This window comes from Podarcis muralis, chromosome 18 (genome assembly GCF_964188315.1).
Source record: "Podarcis muralis chromosome 18, rPodMur119.hap1.1, whole genome shotgun sequence".
Lineage (NCBI taxonomy): Eukaryota > Metazoa > Chordata > Lepidosauria > Squamata > Lacertidae > Podarcis > Podarcis muralis.
This window is the reverse complement of record NC_135672.1, coordinates 7,992,653-8,014,157: the sequence shown is the minus strand read 5'-3', so window position 1 is coordinate 8,014,157 and position 21,505 is coordinate 7,992,653. Positions and strand designations below refer to the sequence as shown.

Below are 21,505 nucleotides of genomic sequence, written 5' to 3'. Positions count from 1 at the left end.
TTCAGCTCCCGGCAAACATTTTATATCCAACGTGATTTATTAAGAGGCTCGTATAATTGGTTTTGTAATTAATTATTTCTGGTCTGTTGATCGGAACAGACACATCTCATAATCGGTGCGAAATCCAATTTCCAGATTCTATTAACGCCTCCCTGGGCCGAGTGCGAGGGAGAAGAGCCAGACTTTCCCAGGAGACATCCCGAAAGGATTCAAGACCAGCGGAGAGAAACTCTGGGGAGTCTCTTTGCTGCAGCTGCAGATCAGGGATTTCAGGCACCTTGCGACTGAGGTAAGTGTGTGTCAGGGCAAGCAGGCTGGGTTGCAAACTCTTTTAGCGGCCTATTTAAAGGATGTGACGAACACTTCACAGGAACACAAAGTTAATCCCTGTGGTAATTTGGTCTTTGAAATAGAGCAAAATGCTCTACAGCGGAACCTCGGTTTTCGAACGTCTCCGTTGCCGAACCTTTCGGAACACGAACGCCGAAAACCCGGAAGTAAATGCTTCCGTTTTTGAACGCGCCTCAGAAGTTGAAACAACTTCCACTGTGTGTTTTTCAATCTTCTCAATTGAATTTGCTGACAGCCCTTTGCGCCTCGGTTTTTGAACATTTCGGAACTCGAACAGTCTTCTGGAATGGATTACGTTTGAGAAACCGAGGTACCACTGTATTCTGTACTCTTTTATTTCGTTCTGAGCTTTTAAGTTTTCTCGTCGGTGTTTTTTATCGTAATCAAACGACTGCAGAGCAAAATGTACATTCCCATTTTTGAGTTTCGGATCTGTGGGGCTATCAGAGAGCCACTGCCATTGAAAACATGGCCTTGTCACCGTGGTCACATGATCCCCGATCAGCTGGGCGAGGTACAAAAGGAGAGACAGAGATGCTGGAATGAGAGAACCTCAGAGATGCACCGAAGAAGGGGTGGATCCAGCCAGCGGGCCAGTTCTTTTGTTTCCCCTTCCCTCGCAGACCAGATTTGACAGGAGGCGGAGCTGCCCACCTGTCAATCACCTAACATCACAATGACACCAGATGATTGCCAGAATGGATTACAGTGGTACTGCGGGTTAAGAACCTAATTTGTTCTGGAGGTCTGTTCTTAACCTGAAACTGTTCTTAACCTGAGGTACCACTTTAGCTAATGGGGCCTCCTGCTGCCGCCACTCTGCGATTTCTGTTCTCATCCTGAAGCAAAGTTCTTAACCTGAGGTACTATTTCTGGGTTAGAGGAGTCTGTAACTTGAACCGTCTGTAACCCAAGGTACCAATATAAGTTCGAAAACTGAGGTATCACTGTGGTTGGTCAAGGGAGCCGTGGACTCAGAAAGGTTGAAGACCTCTGTTTTATGCAATCTCCTAGTCCCTATTATTGCAAAGCTCAGTTTGAAAAATATACTGGCGATTAGGAAGGCCTTAGTCGCCCCTGCCCCATTTCTGTGAAATGCGGACCCATTTATAGGGATGAGTCACTCTAGAGCTAGACGTCCAAACACCTGCAGAAATTGGCCAGGAGTCCCTAAAAATCAGCGCATCCTATTCAAAAGCAAAGGACCACACTGGGATCTCTCCAAGTGTCCCTATTTTCCAGGGATAGTCCTAGATTCAGCAGTGATGTATGGAAGTGAGAGCTGGACCATCAAGAAGGCTGATCGCCAAAGAATGGATGCTTTTGAATTCTGGTGCTGGAGGAGACTCTTGAGAGTCCCATGGACTGCAAGAAGACCAAACCTCTCCATTCTTCAGGAAATCAGCCCTGAGTGCTCACTGGAAGGACAGATCCTGAAGCTGAGGCTCCAAGACTTTGGCCACCTCATGAGAAGAGAAGACTCCCTGGAAAAGACCCTGATGTTGGGAAAGATGGAGGGCACAAGGAGAAGGGGACGACAGAGGACGAGATGGTGGGACAGTGTTCTCGAAGAGACCAGCATGAGTTTGACCAAACTGTGGGAGGCAGTGGAAGACAGGAGTGCCTGGCGTGCTCTGGTCCAGGGGGTCACGAAGAGTCGGACACGACTAAACGACTTAACAACAAAAAGTCCTGGATTTACAGAAGCCATCCCAAGTTTTTGACTTGATCCCGGAATGTCTTGCTTTTCCATAGGAAGTTCATGTTTTTCAGCTATTTTTAAGGAAATTCGCCAAAAAACCAACACTCCTGACATGGGCTGCCATATGCCTGGGTTTTCCTGGACATTTTTACCGATTTTTGGAAATTCCGCCCGGACGCAATTTCTGACGGAAATGGGAGACCTAGTTAAGCTGCAGTTCCTTAAAGCTAGGGTATCGGAGACGCTGCACACTTTTGCAGACATATGAGAATGTTGAGGGGGAAAACTCTGTGCCCAGCAATGCGTTAGATGCGAGATTGAGGGTGGGGGGCGAAATCTAGGTGCTCTGAACACACTTGAGTGTACAACACGAAGACACACTTTGAGTGGGAGAACCAATTATGCAAAAGATGTCATTACTGGCAAGCGTAATGATTTCTTCAAGCTGCCGAGTCCAGCTTTCTTCGGAGCATGGCGTCAGTTATGTTAGCCCAGGACCTGGATGTTAAAAAGCATCGCAAAACATGCAACAGCAAGTGCGTATAGATTCCTGGCCAGTTGATCCCTGGGTCTCCTCTTCCTGATAAGGTTCAAGTTTCTTATTTTTCCAATCTTACCTTCAGCTCCGCACATTTCCACATCTGTTTGAAAACTTTTTTTATTTTTTAAAAAGTCCCCATGCAAATTCATTGGCATCTTAGGGCAAATTTCTCCTGATAGACACCATTCCGTGTGCAATTTTGCCTAATACAGGGGCTACCTCGGATCTCGAACAAATCCGTTCCAGAAGCCCGTTCAGCTTCCGAAACGTTCGACTACCGGGGCGTGGCTTCCCATTGGTTGCAAACCTTATTGCACTCAGCAGAAAGTGTGTCGCACGTTTGGGTTCTGGAAAACGTTTGAAAACAGAAGCATTTATTTCTGGGTTTTCGGCATTTGAGAACCGAAACGCACGACAACGGAGGCGTTCGGGAACCAAGGTGCCACTGTAAACACATTTCCCCAAAGCAATTTCCCCTAAAACGACACATTTTTTGCATGCTATTTCCCCCACTGATACAGGTAAGTGCATTTATATGTGAACTTGGCATTGTAAGCTGCCGCAAAACAGACTTACCTCATGCTTTCCTTTCATCCGGCAGATGTTGATATCGTGTTGATTCGACCTCCATGTCAGTTTCTAGGCGAAGACCGAACAACAAGAAAAATAGGGAGACAATGATATCTGTGTGGAGGGTGTTGTAGTCCCTTCCCCCTGAAAACACACTTCTAAACAGTACAGTCGTACCTTGGAAATCGAACAGAATCTGTTCCGGAAGTCCATTTGACGTCCAAAACGTTCAGAAACCAAAGCGTGGCTTCCGATTGGCTGCAGGAAGCGCCTGCAGCCAATCAGAAGCTACGGAAGCCCTGTCGGATGTTCGGGTTCCAAAGAACATTCGCGAACCGGATCACTTGCTTCCGGTTTTCGATAGTTCGGGAGCCAAAACGTCTGAGTACCAAGGCATTTGGGATCCAAGGTATAAGATTTACCAACCAAAGTGGTATTCAGCTAAGTTTTACTCACTGAGTAGACCCACCGAAATGAATGGATGAGGTGCATTAATTCCAACAGTTCTGCTCTCAGTATAAAACGTAGTTGATTGCCACCCAAAGGCTGCAACCATGACCCCGTTTGCCTAGGAGTAAGTCTCATTGCATTCAATAGGACTTACTTCTGAGCAGACATGGTTTCATTTGCACTGAAAAATCTTCTTTCGGAGGGACCTCCCTGGTTCTAGCCTATAATTTCCTGTTGCTTCTTTTCCCTGGGCTCCGTATCCGTTTCAAAAATGCCCTCTTTGCTACGCTGCTGAGCTGTGACACCGGCTCTTATTGGGCGTGTTCTGTACTGTTATATCTCCCTTCTGTTTTACTGAGAAAATCAATAAAAGCCTATTTAAAAATAGCCCAGTCCTGTGAAGATCCATATCCATCTGAGAGGCAGTCAACCTCCAAGGGAGTACTTTTTAGCAGGGTCTTGCGTTTCAAAACATTGGGTTCGATCCAGTGCTTTAAAAAAAAAAGGGAAAAAAGGTGTTGCTACTCACGTTGTTACAGAAAGTGTTGAACTTTTAATATACCGTATTTTTCGCTCTATAGGACGCACCCGACCATAGGACGCACCTTGTTTTAGAGGGGGAGAACAAGAAAAAGAATTCTCCCCCTCTCTGCTCAGCGCCCCTTCAGCGAAGCGGCATGAGAAACGGAGCCCCTTCCATTTCTCCTCCCGCTTGGCTGAAGGGGCGCTGCGCAGCTCTCCCTCTCTGCTGAAGCCGGGAGAGTCTTGCTCTCCTGGCTTCAGTGAAAGGAACCCGAAGCCTTTGGAGCGCAGCGCGAGGTCCCACTGCACTCCAAAGCTTCAGGCGGCTATCCCTGAAGCCTGGAGAGCGAGAGGGGTCGGTGCGCACCGACCCCTCTCGCTCTCCAGGCTTCAGCGAAAGCAACGCGAAGCCTCCGGAACACGTAGGGAGCGCTCCCTCTGCGCTTCGGAGGCTTCGCGTTGCTATCGCTGAAGCCAAGGAGCCTGCATTCGCTCCATAGGATGCACACACATTTCCCCTTAATTTTTGGAGGGGAAAAAGTGTGTCCTATAGAGCAAAAAATACGGTATATATTTAAGGGTGCTGGTACTGCGTAACCTTGAGTACCCCCAGAAAAAAAGCACACTATCCAGCCAACTTTAGTCCTGCTCAGAGTCGTCCCACTGCAATTCATGGGCCTAAGTTAACCATGCAAATTAATTTCACTGACAAGGGCTACAAAGACCCTCTACTTTCATGGCTTATCACTTACCTGATGGTAGCGCATTTCACTGGCCGAGGCCTCGGGTTCAAGGCTTATGCGGTACAAGTTGTCCCTGAGAAGAAAAGAAAGGGAGAAAAAAATTAAAAATGAAGTCTGAGATATTCCGCTTCCTCTCCCATCTTTTAGAAGACCAGGGCGGGCCAAATTTAAATTGCACCGTTCGTCAGCCATAAATAGGAATGCAAACCAGAGTTCGCAGGATATACCCCAAGCGTTTACTGATTTAACAAAAGAGCATCGCACATTGATTGCTGCTTTCATTTTATGGATTAATTGTCTCGTTAATAAAATTCATGTTAAATTGCTGTTTTAGGGGTTGTTTTTAAAAGTCTGGAACGGATTACGCCGTTTCGCTTTACTTTCTGTGGGAAAGCATGCCTTGGTTTTGGAACCCTTTGGTTTTGGAACGGACTTCTGGAACGGATTAAGTCTGAGAACCAAGGTACCACTGTATTCGCTTTGTAACCCCCTGTCTTTGCAGCAATCAGACAGGAGGGGGGGTGCCAAACGCTATCTGAGAATACCAGGAATGCGCATGGACCACTTTTCACTCTCCCAAACTCTGGTGAGTCCAACTGCATTGGAAACGCAGCGGGGCAGGGTTAAGCAACTCCCCAAACTGCTTCTCTGCTTCAAAATGTAACCTGCTGCGAAAGGAGGGGCTGCAATGCTGCAGAAGGCAAACGAGAGCCGGAGGCCTGTCAAGATGGATATAAAAGAAAATAAGGACTGGAAGAGGAAAACTTGGTTTGAACTTAGAAATGAGGAATGGAAAGATCTCCTTTTGTGGGGATCTGAAGATCTATGGACTTTAAGTTTGATCAAGGTGGAAGCTGGAGCCCTTGGGATATTTGGACTTAAAAGGATTAAGAAACAAGATTTGAGCCCCACTTTTGAACATGGAGGCCTGGCTGGAAAGAACGTGGACATTATAGAGAGAGTGCCCCTCCGAGACTTGGCGTTAACTATAAGGGACTTTCAAAGAAACCGGCAGAGAGGGACTGAGAGAGACTTAAGGGCCTCGGACGTGAGGTTGCCAGGCTGATAGTAGATGGACAAATGGACAATGGTTCGGGGATCGAAACCGGGGAAGGGAGGGTGGGGTTTGGAAATCCAAAGGGTGTTTGATTCTTTTTACTTTGTTTTTAATTTCGTGTTGTTATTAGTATAAGAATGGGGAATTCGTGGAAGGGAAACTGGGCCGACCTTAGAAAAAGTTCTCAAATGTAAAGGATTGAGGTATATAAGTTAAAAGTTGATATATAAACTGAAGTAAATATAATAACAAATCAAGGTTAAAAATATAATATAAAAATATAATAACAAATTAATGTGAAGAATTTAGGGATAAGAACTTGTTGGATAAATATTTGGACATGGAATACAAGAAGGGGAGGTGAGGGGAAGTCGCGGAAAAAAAGTGACTGAAAATGGGATTGTAAAGGAAGAATTCTTTTTTATTCTTTTTTCCCCTTGTTCTTTTTCTCTTTGTTTTTTTGTATTATTTGAAACTCTAATAAAATATTATTTAAAAAACAAAACCAAAATGTAACCTGCTGCTTTGACACTGCAGATTTTCAGAGGAGAGCCGAGTCTCCCCCTCGTCAGATCAAAAGATCCAGTTTCTCCCTTCCAGAACTGCACCTCCCCAAATAAGACACTCCTTCTGGGCTCAACAATTGCATCGGCAACTAGGGAAAGGTTTGGAAATTCCACATATCCAGAGCCAAGCTTGGGTAACAGGTTCTGGGTTCGAATGCTTGTAAAACCGGCTCCGGGTGCGAGGCAATGCTAGCAAAGTGCCCCCGGCATGCTGTGCTAGGCTTAGGCTGGCAGCATCAGCCGGAGGAGAATGCCCATTGGGTGAACTCGCTGGCATTCCTCGTCCCTCATTTTCATTTCAATGCAATACTCTACAAAAAGCTCTGCAGTGTCAGCGAATTAACATTGAGGATTCCAGGGAGGCTGGGCGTATGAGTTGCTGGGGGGGGGGGGAGCGTGGGTGGAAAGACCTGTCAACTTTGGTTTCTCTCAGTTTTGCATTGTTCAAGTTTTAAGCGGAATCCGTCACACTTCCGCATCCATTTGAGAGTTTTAAAAAATCTCACTGGCAAATTTCTCCCGATAATGACATTTTCATACGCAGCTTTGCCTAATGTACGCATGATTTGCAAAGCTCTTTAAGAAAATGCACCACTGTCCATTATTTTCACTGATGTATAGAAGCAGTTGGAGGATGGATGGCGGTTAACAGATTGAGGTTGAATCCTGACAGGACAGAAGTACTGTTTCTGGGGGACAGGAGGCGGGCAGGTGTGGAGGATTCCCTGGTCCTGAATGGGGTAACTGTGCCCCTGGAGGACCAGGTGCGCAGCCTGGGAGTCATTTTGGACTCACAGCTGTCCATGGAGGTGCAGGTCAATTCTGTGTCCAGGGCAGCTGTCCACCATCTGGTATGCAGGCTGAGACCCTATTGGCCCGCAGACTGTCTCGCCAGAGTGGTGCATGCTCTGGTTATCTCTTGCTTGGACTACTGCGCTCTATGTGGGGCTACCTTTGAAAGTGACCTGGAAACTACAACTAATCCAGAATGCGGCAGTGTGACTGGTGACTGGGAGCGGCTGCCGAGACCATATAACACCGGTCTTGAAAGACCTACACTGGCTCCCAGTACGTTTCCGAGCACAATTCAAAGTGTCGGTGCTGACCTTGAAAGCCCTAAACGGCCTCGGTCCAGTATACCTGAAGGAGCGACTCCACCCCCATCGTTCAGCCCAGACACTGAGGTCCAGTGCCGAAGGCCTTCTGGCGGTTCCCTCGCTACGAGAAGCCAAGTTACAGGGAACCAGGCAGAGGGCCTTCTCGGTAGTGGCGCCGGCCCTGTGGAACGCCCTCCCACCAGATGTCAAAGAGAAAAATAACTACAAAACTTTTAGAAGACATCTGAAGGCAGCCCTGTTTAGGGAAGCTTTGAATGTTTAATAGGTTATTGTATTTTAGTGTTTTGTTGGAAGCCGCCCAGAGTGGCTGGGGAAACCCAGCCAGATGAGCGGGGTATAAATAATAAATTATTATTATTATTATTATTATTATTATAGAGGACAGTGACGGTTTTAGGTGTGTCCGATATGTGTGTGCATTGAGCCGAACCCAGACGTATCCCAAAAACATCACAACAACATCCCAAAAAGGGGCAGAGCAGAGGCAGTATGGGGGGGGGGGGGGGCACAAGAGGATGTTTGCAGGATTTTCCCATGGTGTTTCAAATATCTTCTTCTTCTTTGGCGATCCCTCGTAGCCGAGTAAGATTGCCTTCCATAAACACGGTTTTAACAGTGAGTCCGTAAGTGACTGTGGAGGCCAATTCTGGATCCACACATCCTTCCACAGTGGGGACATAGGTTTCCGGGCAGGAGTTGATACCCCTGAGGGTTTGCCAAGCGTGCCTTCCTCTTAGCACGTTTCTCCCTTGCGTCCTGAGTTCGAGTGTCTTCAAAGCCCAGAACACCTTTGGTAAAGGCTGCTCTCCAATTGGAGTGCTTGCAGGCCAGTGTTTTCCAATTGTTGGTGTTTATACTGCATTTTTAAAGATTTGCCTTGAGACAGTCTTTAAACCTCTTTTGTTGACCACCAGCATTACGCTTTCCATTTTTAAGTTCGGAATAAAGTAGTTGCTTTGGAAGACGATAATCAGGCATCCACACAACATGACCAGTCCAACGAAGTTGATGTTGAAGAATCATTGCTTCAACACTGGTGATCTTTGCTTCTTCCAGTACACTGGCATTCGTTCGCCTGTCTTCCCAAGTGATGTGTAAGATTTTTCGGAGACACCACTGTTGATGGAATCTTTCGAGGAGCTGGAGATGGCGTTTATAAGTGGTCCACGTTTCACAAGCATACAGTAAGCTTGGTAGCACAATAGCTTTGTAAACAAGCATTTTGGTTTCCCTGCGAATGTTCCAGTCCTCAAACACTCTGCATTTCAATCAGAAGAAAGCTGCACTCGCAGAGCTCAGGTGATGCTGGATTTCGGCATCAATGTCGGCCCTTGTGGAAAGATTACAAGGGGATGTTTGCAGGATTTTCCCATGGTGTTTCAAATATACGTGACTACACTTAAACATGCGGTGCCTTGGGACCTAAATGGGCCATTGCCCAAGCATTTTAAAAAAAATGCCTGCATTGCCCCAGAATGTGCATTTTGAAAGGTATTACAGTGGTACCTCAGGTTAAGAACTTAATTCGTTCGGGAGGTCCGTTCTTAACCTGAAACTGTTCTTAACCTGAAGCACCACTTTAGCTAATGGGGCCTCCTGCTGCTGCAATGCGATTTCTGTTCTCATCCTGAAGCAAAGTTCTTAACCTGAAGCACTATTTCTGGGTTAGTGGAGTCTGCAACCTGAAGCGTCTGTAACCTGAACCGTATGTAACCTCAGGTAGCACTGTACTTGGTGTGGAGAATTGCACTGCAACGTTCAGATAAATGCACGCATTGTTTCAGAAAGAAGAAGAAGAGTTTGGATTTGATATCCCGCCTTTCACTCCCTTTAAGGAGTCTCAAAGCGGCTAACATTCTCCTTTCCCTTCCTCCCCCACAACAAACACTCTGTGGGGTGAGTGGGGCTGAGAGACTTCAGAGAAGTGTGACCGGCCCAAGGTCACCCAGCAGCTGCAGGTGGAGGAGCGGGAAGCGAACCCGGTTCACCAGATTACGAGACTACCGCTCTTAACCACTACACCACACTGGCTCTCCGGTGCAAATCTGGTGGGTTCTCCTGTAAACGTGAGCCAAATTGAATTTCTACCTAGACCACAACTTCCATCAGTGACGGTGCGCCCTAGCATTCATCCGAGATGCCCTGCGCTGCCTCTCTGAAGAGTAAGCAAGTTTGGACACCAGAACCAAGTACGTACCAGGGGCCCACGGTTTCCCGCGCGCAACCCGAAAGGCGCATCGCCGCCACTTGTGACTGACGGGTCTCTCGGCCTCAGCGGCGCATCCAGGCGCTCTGTTTACAAACGGCAGAGTCGCGCTTCATTACCCCACCAACCCCATCTGCGCAGCCCAGACTCTAAAAGACCCATTAAAAACGCAAATAGATAAAAATTATATACCCAGAACGGGATTTATGATGTGCAAGGCTCCGGGGGTGAGGTGTGGGAGGAGGGGAGAAGGCAGTGCACTGAGGAGAAATCCATGCACATGTCTGGAGGTGATTTAGCGCTTTATTGGGGTGGGGGTGCGGATACCACCCCGAAGAATCTAAAACTGCTATGCAAGATGAGCATTCAAGAGCCAGCCCACCCAATGGAAACTACAACTAATCCAGAATGTGGCAGCTAGACTGGGGACTGGGAGCGGCCGCCGAGACCATATAACACTGGTCCTGAAAGACCTACATTGGCTCCCAGTACGTTTCCGAGCACAATTCAAAGTGTTGGTGCTGATCTTTAAAGCCATAAACGGCCTCGGCCCAGTATACCTGAAGGAGCGTCTCCACCCCCATTGTTCAGCCCGGACACTGAGTTCCAGCTCCGAAGGCCTTCTGGCGGTTCCCTCCCTGCGAGAAGTGAGGTTGCAGGGAACCAGGCAGAGGGCCTTCTTGGTGGTGGCACCCGCCCTGTGGAACACCCTCCCATCGGATGTCAAGGAAATAAACAACTACCTGACTCTTAGAAGACATCTGGGGGCAGCCCTGTTTAGGGAAGTTTTTAATGTTTGATGTTTTATCGCTTTCTTATTATGTTGGAGTGGCTGGGGAAACCGAGCCAGGTGGGCTGGGTGTAAATAATAAATTATTGGACTGCCCTTCTTTGTCATTTGAATCCATTGGTTTGGGCCGTACCCTGTGGAGCAGCAGAAAATGAGCTTGCTCCATCAGTGGTCCAGGACCTCATAGTACGTCAAGAACCGCCTCTCCGCACATGAACCAACCTGGACCCTGGGAGCATCATCTGAGATCCTTCTTTGTGAGCCAGCTCCATGAGTGGTCCCGAGGGTGGCAACACGACAACAGGGCCTTTTCTGTGGTGGCTCCCTGTTTGAGGAATGCTCTCCCCAGGCAGGCCTGCCTGGCGCCTTCATTACATATCTTTAGTTGCCAGGCGAAAACATTCCTCCGTAAACAGGCCTTTAACTATCTGCAGCCTTTTAGAAGTTGGGGTTTTAAATATTTATTAATCTCCTCCCTTGATTTTAATGTGGGGTTGTTGTTGTTTTGGTTTGTTTCTTTGGTCACAAGCTGCTTTGAGCTTCCCTGGGCAAGGTAAAGGGACTGACAAACAACAATCAATCAATCAATCAATCAATCAATCAATCAATCAATCCACGTGACAGCCTGTATTTGAATCTGGCTATATTAGGGTTGCCACATGCCTGGAATTTCCCAGACATAGCCAGTATTCAGCCCTTATCAACAGCGTCCATAGAGACGCGGGTGGCGCTGTGGGTTAAACCACAGAGCCTAGGACTTGCCGATCAGAAGGTCGGCGGTTCAAATCCCCGCAACGGGGTGAGCTCCCATTGCTCGGTCCCTGCTCCTGACAACCTAGCAGTTCAAAAGCACGTCAAAGTGCAAGTAGATAAATAGGTACCACTCCGGCGGGAAGGTAAACGGCGTTTCCATGCACTGCTCTGGTTCACCAGAAGCAGCTTAGTCCTGCTGGCCACATGACCCGGAAGCTGTACGCCAGCTCCCTCGGCCAGTAAAGTGAGATGAGCGCCGCAACCCCAGAGTCGGTCACGACTGGACCTAACGGTCAGGGGTCCCTTTACCTCTAACAGCGTCCAGGCGGAAATCGCTGAAATGTCCTTGGAAATCTGGATGCATGGCAGCCCATGCCGTTAGAATTTTATTGAAAATAGCTCAAAAACTCCTTTTTTTTTAACATTTCACAACTTTGGGTAAAAAACAACAACTCATCATTTGTGCCCGGGTTTTCTCTTCTTGAAATAGGGGAACCCTATATTTGAAGATGTCCTGTCTCCTGACGGTCATGGATTGTGCTGGCCCATCCCACCATACCTGCAGCGATCTGTTGGTGACTGAACCTGACTCACCTGACTCACGAGTCGCTCTGAATAGGGTTTGTCCGAATCTGATGAACAGCCCTATTCATTGCTTTAGTTGCCACTTTAGTTGTGGCCACTGTGAGCGTTGCAAGGTGAATTTGGGTGTGTAGGTCATAGGTAAAGGTACCCCTGCCCGTACGGGCCAGTCTTGCCAGACTCTAGGGTTGTGCTCTACACACTCACTCTACTCACTCTACAGTGGTACCCCGCAGGACAAATGCCTCGCAAGACGGAAAACCCGCTAGACGAAAGGGTTTTCCGTTTTTGAGTTGCTTCGCAAGACGATTTCCCCTATGGGCTTGCTTCGCAAGACGAAAACGTCTTGCAAGTCTTGCGATTTTTTTCCGCTTCCCCCCCTTTTTCTAAGCCGCTAAGCCGCTAATAGCCTTTTAGCAGCTAAGCCGCTAAGCCTTTAATAGCCGCTAAGCCGCTAAGCCGCTAATAGCGCTAATCCGCTAATAGGGTTGCTTCGCAAGACGAAAAAACCGCTAGACGAAGAGAATCGCGGAACGGATTCTTTTCGTCTTGCGAGGCACCACTGTAGCGGCCGGGAGCCAGTGCTGTCCGCAGACACTTCCGGGTCACGTGGCCAGCGTGACAAGCTGCATCTGGCGAGCCAGCGCAGCACATGGAACACCGTTTACCTTCCCGCTGGTAAGCGGTCCCTATTTATCTACTTGCACCCGGGGGTGCTTTCGAACTGCTAGGTTGGCAGGCGCTGGGACCGAGCAGCAGGAGCGCACCCCGCCGCGGGGATTCGAACCGCCGACCATGTGATCGGCAAGTCCTAGGCGCTGAGGTTTTACCCACAGCGCCACTCGTGTCCCTGTGTAGGTCATAGAATCATAGAATCATAGAGTTGGAATAGACCACAAGGGCCATCGAGTCCAACCCCCTGCCAAGCCACTCTTCAAAATAATTCACACATCACACGTAATTTAAGTTTAAGGTTTTTGGGCACTATTTTGGCCACAGATTTATTAAAATACAAAATCTGTGAGTGGTTGCTTAGACATTGGTTATGACTATCTGCCCCCCCGCCTGGGACAGGACTGACATTCCGAACTCCATCGGAAGCCAGTGAAGGGAAAGACAATGTTGGGGATCAGTTGAGCTGAGCGCCAGTCCCTCACCGCTCACCCAACCAGCTCCCCAAGGCTTGCCGGCCCTGGTCCCATTTCAGGGACTGGACGAGATCGTGGCAAGCCCCAGGATTCCTTTAACGGAATTCCCTTCCAGCACCATTGGAGGGACAGGCACAGCCTATCCCGACCCCTCCACCACCAGCTTTTTATAACCAATAACTAACCGCAACCTTACAAGTTGTGACGAATTGCTAAGTAGTAGGCAAAAACCAACCTAGCAGTTCGAAAGCACCCCTGGGTGCAAGTAGATAAATAGGGACCGCTTACTAGCGGGAAGGTAAACGGCGTTTCCATGTGCTGCGCTGGCTCGCCAGATGCAGCTTTGTCACACTGGCCACGTGACCCGGAAGTGTCTGCGGACAGTGCTGGCCCCCGGCCTCTTAAGTGAGATGGGCGCACAACCCTAGAGTCGGACACGACTGGCCCGTACGGCAGGGGTACCTTTACCTTTTAGGCAAAAACCAAGTGGCACCAGCCAATCAGCCAAATGGCAAAATTCCTACTAGGCCCCTGCCCCAAGGCAGACGACCCCATGACAGGCAAAGCAAGGTGAGCGCAGCGCAGCGCAGGGCAGGGTAGAAACCGCCGCTTCGCTATATGCCTCGCGACAAGGCGCTAGACCTCATTCTGGGAAGGCCGCGCAACTCTGAAATTAGGCAAGGCAGCGGTTTGCGGAGCACGCCGAAATCTATCAGGCAGAGTGCCTTAACCCGGCCTCGCCATTCTTAATTTATCCTGCTTTCTCTGCTGTGCTCTTCCTGTGGATTTCAGGTTGCTATGGCGATGCAGCAGTCCGCAAGCTAGGCAACTCTGCACCCCCTTTGTATTATGTCTCCACTTCCACCCCCCTTTGGCTCCTCCAGCAAATATTTGACGCTACTCTTAAAGGCACAGGAGCCTCACATTGCAGATGGTTAGACCTGCAGGGGTCACCGAGGAGAGAGTGCCTTTGAACATGTGCAGAGTGCCTTTCCCTTCTCATGGACGGGCTGGCAAATAGGGACATTCTGGGATCAGACCGGAAGCTGGGATGGCTTTCGTAATTCCAGGACTGTCCCTGGAAAACTGGGATGCTAGGAGGGTATTATTCCACCATAAGGTAAAGCGTAAAGGGACCCCTGACCATTAGGTCCAGTCGTGACCAACTCTGGGGTTGCGGCGCTCATCTCGCTTTATTGGCCGAGGGAGCCGGCATACAGTTTCCGGGTCATGTGGCCAGCATGACTAAGCCGCTTCTGGCAAACCAGAGCAGCGCATGGAAACGCCGTTTACCTTCCCGCCGGAGTGGTACCTATTTATCTACTTGTACTTTTGATGTGCTTTCGAACTGCTAGGTTGGCAGGAGCAGGGACCGAGCAACGGGAGCTCACCCCATCATGGGGATTCGAACCGCCGATCTTCTGATCGGCAAGTCCTAGGCTCTGTGGTTTAACCCACAGCGCCACTCGTGACCAGACAGCCTACCTCCAGGTTAAACAAGCATTTTATTCAGACTTAAAGATAGGGATCATCTACAGGGTTCTTTTAGATGGCGGATGAATGACGCTTTTGCTGAGAAATGATTTGATTGTAAATAAAGCTCAAAAGACCCTAAAGGACTATTTTGAGTTGAACCTAAATCCTGGAATTGAAGCAAGGGTCGTATGGGATGCAATTAAAGCGGTAATGCGAGGTTTTTGGATTCAACAGAACTCTATCAGGAAGAAATAGTAGAATGAGCAAAAGGAAAAAAATTCTGTCTCAGTTAAAGGAGAAAGAGAAAGAAATGACATGTAACCGAAAAAATCAACAGATTCAAAAGGAAATTGAAGCGTTACAATCTCAGTATTCACAAATGGTAAACCAAGAAATTGGTTTAACCCACAGCGCCACCCGTGTCCACCATAGGCAATTCATATTGCAACTCTCAGTTTTTAGAAGGGAATACGTCCCTCTTGCCTTCGCCGAATAACCACGGTCCCCGTTTCTAAATCATGCACTGAGCTTCCGAATGCTATAGGGACGCGAGGGACATCTTAACATGCCCATATGGCTGGGTTGTATGGGGTTACCTGTCTCCTATGTACAAAGTCCTGTTGAACGTCAACATTCGTTGGATCCTGAGGCGCTCTGCGCCGCCATCTTGGCTGGAAAACCGGCCCATCCCGTTGCCCACGAAGACCGGGTAATGCTTCACATCTGGGGGAAAGCGAGAGAAGGCCAAGGGGAAGTTGGAGAAGTTTATTTACGTTTATGTGTTCGCGCATTTGAAGATCGCTCTTCCAGTGGAAACCGGGTCCACAGCCACACCATGCAGCCGAAGCACATTCGGTGCATGTGGCTTCCCTCAAAGGATTCTGGGAGCTATAGAGTGCACCCTCACAGAGCTGTAGAAGTCACCAACCTTAACATACGACAGTTCCCAGGATTCCTTGGGGGGAAGTCATGTGCGTTAAATGTATGGTGCAGATACCTCCTAATAATGTGTACAGATACTAGAGACCAGGGTCAGTAGATAAATAATAATAATAATAATAATAACAGCAAATTTTTATTTATACCTCGCCCTTCCCGGTTCAAAAACCGGGCTCAGGGCGGCTAACAACAAATTTAAAGCACTTAATTATAAAAGAAGCATAAAAACATGAATAACAATAACATTCAAAAATCAATTAGATAATCCCCAGGGCTAGCTGGCTGAATTGGTCCTACTTGGGCCAGTGAGGAGGCCAGGGGAGAATGAGCTGTGGGGTCTCAGAGCGGGTGATCTTCATAAAAGGGGAGGGAAGAGAAGGGAAATAAAAGATCAGGCTGAATTCAAATTAAAGGCCAGGCGGAATAGCTCTGTTTTACAGGCCCTGCGGAAGGAGGTTAGATCCTGCAGGGGCCTGGTCTCATGAGACAGAGCATTCCACCAGATCGGAGCCACCACTGAGAAGGCCCTGGCCCTGGTGGAGGATAGGCTGACTTCCTTAGGGCCCGGGACCTCTAAACTATGGTTATTCATGGACCTTAAGGTCCTCCGCGGGGCAGACCAGGAGAGACCAGGCATAGGCAATCTCGGCCCTCCAGATGTTTTGGGACCACAACTCCCATCATCCCTGACCACTGGTCCTGTTAGCTAGGGGTGATGGGAGTTGTAGTCCCAAAACAGCCAGAGGGCCGAGTTTGCCTACGGCTGGAATAGACCCATTGGAATTAACAGACCTCTGAGAAGGACTCGCATTGAATGAAACCCACTGTCTACCTCATAAAAACAAAAGCTGTCGGAATAATTTTAAAAAGTGCCTTTCAGAACAGGCGCCTTCACCGACACAAAGGAGGTCCCATCTCTCATCCATGATGCAAATTGAATAGAATGGGATGGGACATTAGAGGTGCAAGGGACACCTCAGACTCATCTAGTCCAACCCCCTAGAATACAAGGAATGTCAGATCAAGCATACATGACAGACGGACCACATGTGGAGTGCTGTGTGCAGTCCTGGCCACCTGACCTCAAAAAAGGACATCGAAGATTAAAAAGCATTCAGAAAAGGGTCAGCGTAATTATCACAGAATTTGGGGCAACCCCTCCAGGGAGAAAGGGTGCAGAATTCGGGAGTTTTTCATTCAGTGAAAAGGTAAGTTTACAAAATTATGCCGGGCGTGTAGAAAGTGGAAAGAGAAAAGAATTTCTCCCTCTCTCATAACACTAGACTGTCTGGCCAGAGTGGTGCATGCTCTGGTTATCTCCCGCTTGGACTACTGCAATGCGCTCTACGCAGGGCTACTTTTGAAGGCGACCCGAAAACTGCAATTAATCCAGAATGCGGCAGCTAGACTGGTGACTGGGAGTGGCTGCCGGGACCACATAACACCGGTCCTGAAATACCTACATTGGCTCCCAGGACATTTCGGAGCACAAGTCAAAGCGTTGGTGCTGAGCTTTAAAGCCCTAAATGGCCTCGGCCCAGTATACCTGAAGGAGCGTCTCCACCCCCATCGTCCATCCCGGACCCTGAGGTCCAGCGCCGAGGGCCTTCTGGCGGTTCCCTCCCTGTGAGAAGTGAGGTTACAGAGAACCAGGCAGAGGGCCTTCTCGGTGGTGGCGCCTGCCCTGTGGAATGCCCTCCCATCAGATGTCAAGGAAATAAACAACTGTCTGACTTTTAGAAGACATCTGAAGGCAGCCCTGTTTAGGGAAGTTTTTAATGTTTGATCTTTTATCGTGTTTTTAATATTCTGTTGGGAGCTGCCCAGAGTGACTGGGGAGGCCCGGCCAGATGGGAGGTGTTTAGGTGAGAAATAAAACTGCACACACTGTCTGGGGAGCAAGAAAGTCCCTTTGGCTTCGACTGCTGACCATTATGGGATGGGAGCTGGACTTCCATGACTTCTTTGATGACCCCACAGATTCCCCAACCCTTGGCGAGAATGAAAAATAATTTTTGGGGGGTGGCAGAGGGAATTAGGCTAGCCCCTCCCTTTTTAAGAAGCACCGGCCCAGCTCCCTCCTCCTCCGACCACATCCTGTCCCAGCCTCACTTACAGTCATCAAGGGCCACACTGATGGGACCAGGCTCTTCGGGGAAGAGTGCGTGAGTTTCCCCCTTCAGCAGGAAAAGTAGGACGAGCGGCAGACAGGCGGGCCTCATCGTCTCCTCTCGGAGCACGCCTCACACCTGCAAGGATTCAAGATGACAGAATAATGTTAAGCCATTAGCCGTGTGCACTGTGGTCCTCATCAATGACAACCTGTAGGGACCAGTGCAGTAGGGACCAGGTTGACAACCCCTGGTTTAGACCCTTTGGTGCTTTCATCTTCAATCTAATAATTTTAGGGGGAAATAAATTTAACAAATCACACCGCACCATTTTGATATTTGCTTAGTCTTCTTAAGCAACTTTACTGCTTCGGCACCACAGCTCAGAGCGTTTCGAATGCTGGCCAAGGGTCATTTGAACTGATGGGCAACCGGACCAGCTCATTTAGTAAAGGGTTGAACGTAAACTGGAATCAGTTTGGACACGTTGAACATGAACTACAGTTGTACCTTGATGGTCGAACTTAATCCATTCCGGGAGTCCGTTCGACTCCCGAGACGGTTCAAAAACCAAGGCACGGCTTCTGATTGGCTGCAGGAGCTTCCTGCACTCAATTGGAAGCTGTATAAGCCACGTCGGACGTTCGGCGTCCCAAAAACGCTCACAAACCGGAACACTCACTTCCGGGTTTGCGGCCTTCAGGAGACAAAACGTCTGAGTGCCAAGGCGTTCGAGAACCAAGGTATGGCAGTAAAAGTTAAAGGGACCCCTGACCTTAGGTCTAGTCGCAGACGACTCTGGGGTTGTGGCGCTCATCTTGCTTTATTGGCCAAGGGAGCCGGCGTACAGCTTCCGGGTCATGTGGCCAGCATGACTAAGCCGCTTCTGGCGAACCAGAGCAGCGCACGGAAATGCCGTTTACCTTCCCGCTGGAGTGGTACCTATTTATCTACTTGCACTCTGATGTGCTTTCGAACTGCTAGGTTGGCAGGAGCAGGGACCGAGCAACGGGAGCTCACCCCGTTGTGGGGATTCGAACCGCCGACCTTCTGATCGGCAAGCCCTAGGCTCTGTGGTTTAACCCACAGCGCCACCCGCGTCCAAGGTACGGCAGTAGTTCCTTTCAAAAATGAACTTCCCAAGGTCTAGCTGAAGCAAGGCATCTCACCCAAATTAATCCGGTTTTGCTTTGAGAGCTCCATCCCCCCACCCAAATGTCTCCGCTGGAAACAAAAGGAAGCCCCAGGGGAAGTTCTGAATAGTTTGGTTTCAAGCTGCAGCACCTGTTTTTGCAGAATGACAAGGTGTGATGGGGCAGAGGGTGGTTAGCTCGACTGTGAAAAAGAGGATTAGGGAGAACATTTGCACATCGGTTTCCGACAGACAGATGCACGGCCCAGTTGTTGAGAGCCAACAGGTTGGTCAGCTGTCTGTGTCATAAGACAAGAAGCTCTTTTGATTCCCCCTTCCTGATCTCTCACTGACCAGATAATCCCAAATGACAGGACCTTCCCCCCTCCTCCCCCATTGCCAGTTTCGTGTTTCAGCCCCACAAAACTGATACTCCCATGTTCCAAGGGAGCCCAGTTACTCCCCACAAGTAAAGCATTATTTAGAATCAAAGAATGTTGTTGTTTAGTCGTTTAGTCGTGTTCGACTCTTCGTGACCCCATGGACCAGAGCACGCCAGGCACCTCTGTCCTCCACTACCTCCCGCAGTTTGGTCAAACTCATGCTGGTAACCTCGAAAACACTATCCAACCATCTTGTCCTCTGTCGCCCCCTTCTCCTTGTGCCCTCCATCTTTCCCAGCATCAGGGTCTTCTCCAGGGAGTCTTCTCTTCTCATGAGGTGGCCAAAGTACTGGAGCCTCAGCTTCACGATCTGTCCTTCCAGTGAGCACTCAGGGCTGATTTCCTTAAGAATGGATGCGTTTGATCTTCTTGCAGTCCATGGGACTCTCAAGAGTCTTCTCCAGCACCATAATTCAAAAGCATCAATTCTTCGGCGATCAGCCTTCTTTATGGTCCAGCTCTCACTTCCATACATCACTACTGGGAAAACCATGGCTTTAACTATACGGACCTTTGTTGGCAAGGTGATGTCTCTACTTCTCAAGATGCTGTCCACCAATCAAAGAATGGTGGACCCCAAAGGCCATGCAGAAATCACAGCTCAATTTAAGAAGCATTTAACACGTAAGGAGGTAGCGAATCCATCAGCTTTGGTTTCTTTTAGTTTCTTTTTTTTAAAAAAACAACGCTTTTTATTGAGTTTTTCACAAACAAAAATAAAACCGTCTTTTACAGTCATCATTTTATGTCATCTTATTTACTCTGCGTATATTCACGCCCAGACTTCCTTCCTTCCCTGCTTCGGTTTTCTTAATATATATCTTCTCTTGCAGGTTCTTATTCACCTTCTATACACTTCACAGGATTTATGTTAACCCTGCTACAGTTTTTAAACTTCTACAGTTAATTCTTATGTATGCAACAAATTTACCCCACTCTTCTTCACACTTTGTCCCTTTTTGCTCTCGAATTTTATAAGTCATTTTAGCTAATTCTGCACACTCAAAAAGTTCAGCCTGCCATTCCATTACCATTGAGGTCTCCTGTAATTTCCACTTTTGAGCCACAAGGATCCTAGCTGCTGCTGTAGCATATTGGAATAATTTATGGCCCTCCTTTTTTACTTCCTCCCCTATTATCCCTAATAAAAAAGCCTCCGTTTTTTGGGGGGAATGTATACTTTTTCGGGAATGTTTCTTTTAGTTTCTTATCCCCCCCCCCCAAGTTTAGTTCTCTTTCATTTGGAGAGAACACGCTTTTGCAAAGCTATTTTCCCTAATACGATGCGCTTTTGCACGTGGTTTCACTACAGACGCAGTTCCATGCACACCATCCCCTAATGCACGCATTTCAATTCACCTTTCACCCCCCCCCCCCCAGTCTTTGCATTTCGGTACACATTACTTGGCTGGAGAACAGCGCTACAAAATCTGTGTGGATTTCAAAGGGCGGGAAAGTGCGAACTTCAAAGGGCGGCTGTGTTTCATTTCCCATTATGGTTTCAGAAAGTATGAATTTGGTAGGTTCACCTTCGAAATTTATTGAATTTATTGAATTTGCCGTCAGCTCACCATCACCATCTAGGGTCCCCTTTGTATAATGCGCTTAAAAACACACTTAAAACATTATATTTGCAGCTGTGTAGCTGAGTCATTAATCCAGACAAGGCAGAGGTGTTCTTGTTTTTATTGTAATTATTTCTATGAGAGGTGTGTGTGTGTACTATATATATATATATATATATATATATATATATATATATATATAATAGGTAAAGGTAAAGGGACCCCTGACCATTAGGTCCAGTCATGACCGACTCTGGGGTTGCGGCGCTCATCTCACTTTACTGGCCGATGGAGCCGGCGTCCAGCTTCCGGGACATGTGGCCAGCATGACTAAGCCGCTTCTGCCGAACCAGAGCAGCGCACGGAAACGCCGTTCACCTTCCCGCTGGAGTGGTACCTATTTATCTACTTGCACTTTGACGTGCTTTCGAATTGCTAGCTTGGCAGGAGCAGGGACCGAGCAACGGGAGCTCACCCTGTCGCGGGGATTCGAACCGCCGACTTTCTGATCAGCAAGTCCTAGGCTCTGTGGTCTAACCCACAGTGCCAACCGTGTCCCCCTATATATATAATATAATATGATAAAATTATATCCGTGTTTGATTGTTTCTTTCCCTATGTTTTTAGCTGGTTCTGGTTTCGATGTGTAAGCCGCCTTGAATGCCTGTCAGGGGAAAAAGTTGGGGTTTAAATAAATATCATCATCATCATCATCATCACGGAAGGATCACTTTGCCCCT

The 21,505-nt window shown here is 48.3% G+C and overlaps 1 protein-coding gene across 2 annotated transcripts in view; it reads right to left on the bottom strand.

Moving 5' to 3' along the window:
- Positions 1 to 21,505, bottom strand: part of SEMA6B (semaphorin 6B) — a 154,508-nt gene that overhangs the window by 26,444 nt on the left and 106,559 nt on the right. For both annotated transcript variants that reach the window (XM_077921792.1, XM_077921793.1), the window contains exons 2-5: positions 17,631 to 17,763; positions 15,172 to 15,298; positions 4,889 to 4,952; positions 3,171 to 3,233 (exon numbers count right to left, since the gene is read on the bottom strand). In XM_077921792.1, coding sequence (XP_077777918.1) covers positions 3,171 to 3,233; positions 4,889 to 4,952; positions 15,172 to 15,298; positions 17,631 to 17,736 — 360 coding nt within the window. In that variant the 5' untranslated portion in view covers positions 17,737 to 17,763. The remainder of the gene's footprint in view (positions 1 to 3,170; positions 3,234 to 4,888; positions 4,953 to 15,171; positions 15,299 to 17,630; positions 17,764 to 21,505) is intronic.